Source organism: Pyxicephalus adspersus, chromosome 6 (assembly GCF_032062135.1).
Source record: "Pyxicephalus adspersus chromosome 6, UCB_Pads_2.0, whole genome shotgun sequence".
Classification (NCBI taxonomy): Eukaryota; Metazoa; Chordata; class Amphibia; order Anura; family Pyxicephalidae; genus Pyxicephalus; species Pyxicephalus adspersus.
The window spans coordinates 105,005,071-105,013,395 of NC_092863.1; the positions used below are offsets into that span (position 1 = coordinate 105,005,071).

An 8,325-nucleotide genomic window follows, 5' to 3' on the forward strand; every position below is an offset into this window, starting at 1 on the left:
CATTGGTTGCATGATATATATTACATGATCACTGCAAAGCTTTATTTAATTGGAGTGCCATTGTGCAGATTAGAACCTTCGGTACACATCATGAAATCCCATTCTTCCTGTTTGAGGAAAAAGACTTCTTCCTTGTGGGCGGAGTTGGAAACCTAACAATCCACCCACCAGGATCCCGGCCAGGCAGCTAAACCAATCAAATTGCAAAAAACCACAACACACATTTCATGAAATGATCACATTTAATGAACAAACTCTCATTTTATATACATCTATAAAAAATTCAAATACAGCATGTTAACATCATTTGTGTCATCGTAATTTTTTTTTTTTTTTTTTTTTTTTTTTTTTTTTTAATACTAGGACGAACGGTATTAAATACTGAATCTGCAAGGAAGAGGAGCCATTGTACAAAATATGGGGGTTCGGAAGGATGGAGGGGTGGCCGAGAGAACCTCAACACTGCTACATTCTGGGCCTGCACTGTCTGTTCCAGGATGGAGTTTAAGGTTTGGGGTTTCTCGGCCGGGATGGGGCTGAATGTACAAAAATGTGCACAGAATAACGATGGGTTACCGGTCCCAGCTCTGTTATAGAACGACTCGCTGATCCAAATATAAGTACAGTTACAAATCATAAAACATCACTTCTACTAAAGAAACTGTAAAAGGAACATGACTTGTAGAAGGGCATTAGCCATCATCGGCCCCTGTCTAGGCCAGCAGGGTAAGATGGGCAGCCTTGATATTTAGGGGTATCAAAAGTCTAAACTTACATGGGGTGACCTTGTCCAGTTATGGCCATGGCTGCAAGACCACCATGGGAGGTGCTAAGATACAGTCTCCGATTCGAGCATTCGCCTGTCCTTATAGTAAGACCTGAAATGGGTTTTTTTCGGTCCATTATTTGGTTCTTCCTTTTTCATTTGTCATTTTCACCCCTCAATTTGTCAATATAGGTTTTTGATGTTTTGTGATTTGGATGCATTGTCCTACGTGTTGGAGAACACTCCATGCTGCTTGGAGGCCAAAGGTAGCTGGTGGGTAGAAGGTTCACTATGGCCCTGTTTGGACCATTGTGTTGTCATATTGACAATCATATCATTGTGATTTTTGTAGAAGCAAAACATGAGCAGGTCATGGACAAGCTACACCTCCAATGGGTGCACGGGAGAGATTTGGCCCTGCAGCCTAATGCTGACTTTAAAATATCATATACTGACAGCTAACTACTGTATGCCAGGGTACAAATATTGCAACCTCCCACTAGCGCTCAGGCAGAGTTTTGTAATGAAAGAAAAAATACGGTAAATGCTCTGGTTAAAAAATGATTATGACTTTGGTGGCAAAAAAAAAGAAGGAAGGAAGGTGCAAAATGTTCAAAATGAGACAAACTAGGGTTGTGTTGGTACAAGAATTACACATTCCCGCCTTCTTCTGATCTGCCTGGTCTCATTCTGGAACATTTTACCTATTATATTATTATCATAGGCTTTGGAGACCTCTATCAAGATTTAATATTGACTCCTTGAACCTACAGGAGGAAGCTTGTCTCAAAATGTGGGAGATACAATAATTAGGGAATAGAAGTTTAATGTATACATTGCAAACACATTCTCAGCTTCCTCCCCATTCTAAAAACAAGATTCTTAAATCTCACATCTCCAACATAAATCGAGTCCCCCCTTTAGGAGCTATGGCTTCCAGCGGAATCTTCATTCGACCTCACCGTGTGGTTCCAACCGCGGGCCTCTAGGTCACTCCAAGTCGTGAAGTGAGGGTCCGTTTGAGCACCACAGGACACAGCGGGAGGATAGGCATGTGACACATCTGGAGACGTGTCAGTTGTGAAGATTCTGCATGAGGTCATGGTTCTAAAGTGCACAAGCAACATCAAGATTCTTCTTTTCCAAGCAACTGTTTTGAGAAGGACAAAGTTGCATTCAACATCTGCATACACATAGCGGGACCTTAGAAGCAAATTGTCTCTGACGAATGAACAGTCAGGGACATTTTTTAGGGTTGTTGACTACAGGGCATTGGCAGGCCAACCAAAAGAGCCATATCACCCATTCAAGGTATCCACTACACTACAAAAGGGGAGCACGGTCGTCAGAGCTGCTGCAGGTCCTTAAAGGGAAGCATCGTTTTCAGATTTGTCTGCCTACGCACTGTAAACCATAAGAAACCCTGACTACATAGCCAACACTTTGTGGACTCCTGACCATCACACCTATATGAGCTTGATGGACATCCTAGTAATTATAGGGAGCTGGCTTACATTTGCAGTTTTAACACTCTCACCTAATTTGGAAAGGCTTTTCATGAGATTCTAAGTGTTTTTTTGGGAACTTGTGCTCATTAAGACCCAAAAAAGCCAATGAGGTACTGATGTTGGAGAAGACCCGGCTCTCCATTCCAATTGATCCCAATGGTGATCAGTAGGGTTGAGGTCAGGGCTCTGTGCTGGACACTGGAGTTCCTCCTCACCAAACTGGTGACCCCATGTCTTTATGGAGGGGGCTTTGTACCCCAGGGCACAGTCATGGTGGAATAGAAAAAGGTCTTCACCAAACTGTGACTGGAAGAGCACCATTGTCTAGATTGTCTTTGTACTCCATGGTATCAACAGTACCCTTCACTTTAAACATCTGACTTCGTTTGACCACATATTTATTAGTTGTGATGGTCAGGTTTTTCACATACTTCTGGCCATCTTCTGTCAATATAATTTTGGGGGTGAATAGGGGACCTTTAATTCATTAGTTAGATTGTTACATAGATTGTATCAAATCACAGAACTCATGTTACCGAGCATTCAGGAAGCTGATATTGCTGTTGCTTACTTTGTCCACACACTACCTGTTCCTTTTCTTTGTTCCTATATTTAAGATAACGAGCTCCAATTAATTTGCCCACTAGGATATATCCTTCTGCAGACACAGAAGCTACAGGCCCTATATGTAGGTCAAAAAATATAAAATCAGTTTTTTCCCAAACTTGACATTTCAGTCATCTGATGAACTGAATCACATACTGTCCCTATATCTCTCAGAACATTCCCCTTATATGAGTTAGCAAGCTTACTCCTTCCATAGAATCTCTTTCTTACTCCGGCAGTGGGGTAAATTTTCACTTTCGCTGCTGCAGTCTTCTATTAAATAAATGAATTTCTCAAAGGGACAAACAGATATGGAAATATTGTCAGAACAGACCTGGAACAAGTACAAAGATCTTGCTAATCCAAACCCTGAGAGATATATGAATCGGGAGATTCAATCCATCATCACTCCCTTTAAGTCTTTTTATACCTTCATTCATTTTATTCAATGATGATAACATTTTATCTATATCTGACAATTTGAGAGGGGAATATAAGTGAACATTTCAGACAGCAATGCTTGTACACAGGTTTTATACATACTGCATTATTAAAAAGCTTCTTTATAAATTATTATAAAGATTCATTTTTAAAAAATGTTTCTGCTTAGGTTGATTTTTTAAAAATAATATTTTATGACCTAGAAAGTTAACTAGCATAATGACTTTGTGTCTGTGATCATTTTCTGAAATTGCATTTATTAGGCGCGGTAATGGGCACGCAAATCATACCAGCTTCTAAAACTTTGCAATTTCCTATGAAGATTTCAAGACTTCTATAACAAGAGTATAGGACTGATCTACCAGCTCTGAGTTTTTTTGTTTTTAAATATTTTGTTCAGACATCATCTGTTAAACCATAAAAAAGGAACATGTGATGTTTTGTCCGGAGTCCTACATGAAAATAAGATCAGTGCAGCATTGAGTTCCACGTTGATGTGAAATGTCAAACCCACGGTGAGGGAGGGATTAAGTTTCAGAAATGTATGAAAAAGTCTTCCGATGAAACAGGTTCATTGTTCACTGTTCATAATAAAAACCTTCACCTCCGAAAGAAGCTCGCAGCAGCGTCGGGGAACTTCCACATCTTCCCAGACCAATCCCAATGGATTGTTTGCTTTGAGACACATAAGCGACATGTTTATCTCGTGGTATCAAATTTGAGGTGAAGGAGATTTCTCCTTCAAAGTCTTAACCAACAACTCAACGAAGGTGAAATTTAAGATGTGCAAAGTTTTCCCATTTGGCAAAAAAAGAAGAAAAAAAAGCTTTAAAAAGAAAGGCGCGTGCGGTTCCAGGAACGTCAATAGGGTGATAATTGATCTGTGGCTCAGAACATTCCATAAGGATCATCTCAAAAGTTTTATTTTTGTCTTTCCTCAAGAAAGAAGCGGCATTGATTTACGCGGTATGTGAGAAAGCACAGCATTGTGGGTGATACTCTAGACGTTGTCTTTGGCATGGTGGTATAGCTGTATGATCCTATGACAATTTGTAGCGCCCCATCAACCAGAAGATTTGTTTTTTCAAAAATAGTGAGTTTGTCCAGCTGCCCACGAGTAGGCTGTGCAATTTGTACATTTGGTTTGCTTTCAATAAAGCACTCCTTGTTTTGGCAGATTTTTATTTTCTATACATCCAAGTCTCGTTATTTCTGTTCAGTCTTTTGTTTTGTCTTTTGTTCTATCCATTCGTTTTGTCTATATATTTTTTTAATTGCTGGGCATGGGAAACGTTCCATTTTTTTTTTTTTCTCAGGCTAATTTGTCCATTCCAAGGAAAATAAAAATTTATAACCAATGAAGATAAAATGAAAATAAGTTGTATCCTCCTTAACATGTGCAAAATAGAGAAAAAATATTGAATTTATTTTTTTTTTGTGTGGAAACCCGACCAAGGAATCTGCAAAAAAAAGAAATAAAAGGTGAGCTTTAAACATTTTTACATTTTAAAGGTGCATTTTTGAAAGTTTAAAAATACCAATTTCACAAAACCGATTTTTTCTGCAGTGCTACACATTTTTTTGTTTTTTTGACAGATAACGTTCAAGCCTTCAGTCAAAGAATGAAAATTTAATGACAATTGTATTTTGTAAAAGAATTTGTTCTTTCAAATGAATCAGACCTGAACTAAAAAAAATACTTTATTAACCCCCTTCAGCTCTGAATAACGGGGGCAGCACGGTGGCTTAGGGGTTAGCACTCCGGCCTTTGCAGCACCAGGTCCCAGGTTTGATTCCTAGCTAGGACATTATCTGCATGGAGTTTGCAGATTCTCCCCGTGTCTGCGTGGGTTTCCTCCGGGTACTCTGGTTTCCTCCCAAAAACATGCAATTAGGTTAACTGACTTCTCCCTAACAATTGACCTTAGACTACATTAATGACATATGACTATGGTAGGGAAATTAGATTGTGAGCTCCTTTGAGGGACAGATAGTGACACGACTATGGACTTTGTACAGCGCTGCGTAATATGATGGCGCTATAAAAATACTGTATAATAATAATAATCCCTTATGGACCGGGGAAGTTGACATCTTCCAAACTTATTTATAATTAATTATTACATAAAGTGGTAAACGTATAAACAATTTGAATTGCAAATTAACTTTTTAAACTCATTTGAATGTGCTTGACAGGTGATTAGGAATGGGTAAGTATAATTTATTACCATTTGAAAGGTATTTAGTAGACATCGGCAATTGTACCGAGCCATGCCATATATAAAATAGCCCTAATTTATTAAAGCTTTCCAAGACTGGAGAAGATAGACTGTCATGGGAGAACCTGGGTGATCCAGGATTCATGATGGATTACCACCCTTCTGATGAGATCATCACTATGCACTCTCTATTTGTTGAGAAGCTCATTGTGATCGATTGCCAACACTGGGCAGGACATTGGTCATTTGTAATAGGGGACCCCATTTTCTCATTTTAAATTATGGAAAGAAAATAAATTCAAATTCAGGAATTTAGAGAATTTTAGCCAATAACACAACACTGAATTGGCATTATGTGGACACAAAAGGATGGAATGGGTCACAGCTGAGCAACCAATGACCTTACAGACAGCGGATGATTGCTGATACTTAAACGGGACTCATTGCGCAGACTTGGAATTTGGGTGATGGGGTGCTGGACTCACATTAGAGGTAGTTTTCCCTGTATCAAATTACTGTTGGTAATACTATGGCAGCTCTCTAGTGCCCGTTGCGGTCCCTATGGTGTTTCTGGTAAAATCAACTTGTACAAGGAGTACCAAGCCGTAGGAATTGTTCCAAATATAAATTTTCACTTTTCAATTTAGAAGAGTCTTTCAAAGGTTGACAGCTGTGATCAAACTTACTATTGTAAAATATAAAACTAATAATATGGGCCAATTCCTAGATTGGCACTCATTCTACTTTAGGAAAATGACCCCAATTATATCTCATAGTTGTATATGATTGGACGACCCAAAGGCCTTAGTCTTTGGTGGTAGATGTGACTTTAGGTCTTACCACATAAGTAAAATCCCAACTGGAACCAAAACCAATAGAGAGGACCAGGATACTCGGGCTGAGTTATCTGTAGGCTGTGGGTCGCAGGCCTTGGTGGTTGGAGGTGTCATATAAACCGTTGTGGTTGTGGTTGTGATTGTCGTTGTGGTTTCTGAAAGATAAGAAAGGGAAGAGGTGATCATATGGATCTGGTCATTGTACACTCCATTCATCAAAGTTCTAGTGGAATGGAAATTTACTTTACTTTACTTTAAAGTAATCATATTTATTACAGTCAGGGGTTCTACTGGATGTTACCATTGACATTGGAATAAACATTGGTGGCATGCCAATGACTTTGCCATGTGATTTTGGGCTAGCACCATGCAGGTACATAATGGGATGGGAATACAACCTATAGCAAAATTGTCATGGCATGAATTTTGAAAACCACAACCATAGTAGGAATTGAATCCAGTAATTCCCTGATGACAATTTTAACTGGGACTAAAAGCAAGCGGAAGACAAAAATGTTGAATGATCGTAGAATCATCCAATTGGAACACCTGAATTGTGTGTTGTGTCTACAGGAAGTGATGAGGGATGTAAATCCAAAGGACCTTAACCCAATCTGAAATGTAACAAAAAGTTTGGACTTCATTCATTTATAAAAAAAAAAAATCCATTTAGTCGTAAAACAGATGAACTTTAATAACTGGTGACAGCGGGGACGGAAATTTCCTTCCCCGGACTGCTCAGGCAATTAGCACCTAGGTTTGATGCCCCCGCACTTTGTAAATCCCGAAACTCAAGCCTGGCGACCGAGGAACACTTTATAAATTTCAAGTTTCCAAAGTTCTCCTTTATCATTTGCATTCCAAACAACATCCGTCTTCATTTAAACTCCGGTTTCCCATTTCGAGGCCAGTCATTCATGTTCCCGAGCTCACAAAACCCATTCTGGAGAAAATAATTCATATTCTAAATCCGGTTATTTACATCCCAGGGAAGGTCATTCACATTCTGCTCTAAAAAGCAGGATTTTCCCCAATGGTCCTTAAGTCAATTACAGTGCAGGGCTGATGATAATTATGATATATGGCTTGTTACAGCGCTCAAATAGCTTCCTTCTTGCTAAGTTCCCTTCCACTCTAAAGCTCCAACCCAGCAAGCTAGCAAGGTGAGCAGCGGGGAGGGGAAGGCGCGCGGTTTTAAATGGAAATTAATTTAGGAAACGCCCAATTTCCTGTTAGGTGATACTGCAGCTACTAAACCGTAAGAGAAAATGTACAGTTTGGATTGCTGCCGGGGCTCACTGAGCAAACATCTTCATACAACAAAAAAGCCTAACGGGACAAAGTTCAGACGGAACAATTCCATTAAAATATTAGACCAAATGGCTGTGGATGAAACAACTGGTGGGGGGCTGAGTTTAGTTACATTAATTGGATAGATTACATGCTATAACTTGTAATTATTAAAGCTCTACTGGTTTAATTGGTTACTCCTTGGACAATGTGCTCCTCGAATATTTCAGTGATCTAAATCTGAAGCTATGGCTATTGGTTGGTCTTCTATTTTACTGATACCATTGGCTAAAAGTGATCGATTCCTTTATTTTATTGATTTGATTGGCTACAGGTTTGTCCAGTTTATTCTACTAATCTGATTACAAATAGTCTTCTCTACTGGATGATCATCTGATTAAATCTACAGATTGGTCTTGAACACTGAATGTTCTGCTGAACCTATTTGTCTACAAGCAGATTTCATTTTAATGTTTTATGGATTAATTTGGCTATTTTGGTGTTTTCCATGTTTTACAGATCTGCCAACTGGTTGTCCCTTTGGTCTTGCTTGGTTTGCACACTTCTCTGCTCTTCTTCTGGTAATCTTTCCAGTGATTCACTTCATAATTTTATCTTTATGGGAGAACCAGGACCTCCTTCCTCCTGTTGGTGACCCC

General features: G+C 39.1%; 1 protein-coding gene across 3 annotated transcripts in view; it reads right to left on the reverse strand.

The window, feature by feature from the left end:
• Positions 1-223: 223 nt before the first annotated feature.
• CNTFR (ciliary neurotrophic factor receptor) overlaps positions 224-8,325 on the reverse strand; it is a 283,316-nt gene continuing 275,214 nt past the window's right edge. For all 3 annotated transcript variants that reach the window (XM_072413594.1, XM_072413595.1, XM_072413596.1), the window contains 2 exons: positions 6,381-6,531; positions 224-4,781 (listed from right to left, as the gene is read on the reverse strand). In XM_072413594.1, the coding sequence (XP_072269695.1) occupies position 4,781; positions 6,381-6,531 (152 nt within the window). In that variant the 3' untranslated portion in view covers positions 224-4,780. The remainder of the gene's footprint in view (positions 4,782-6,380; positions 6,532-8,325) is intronic.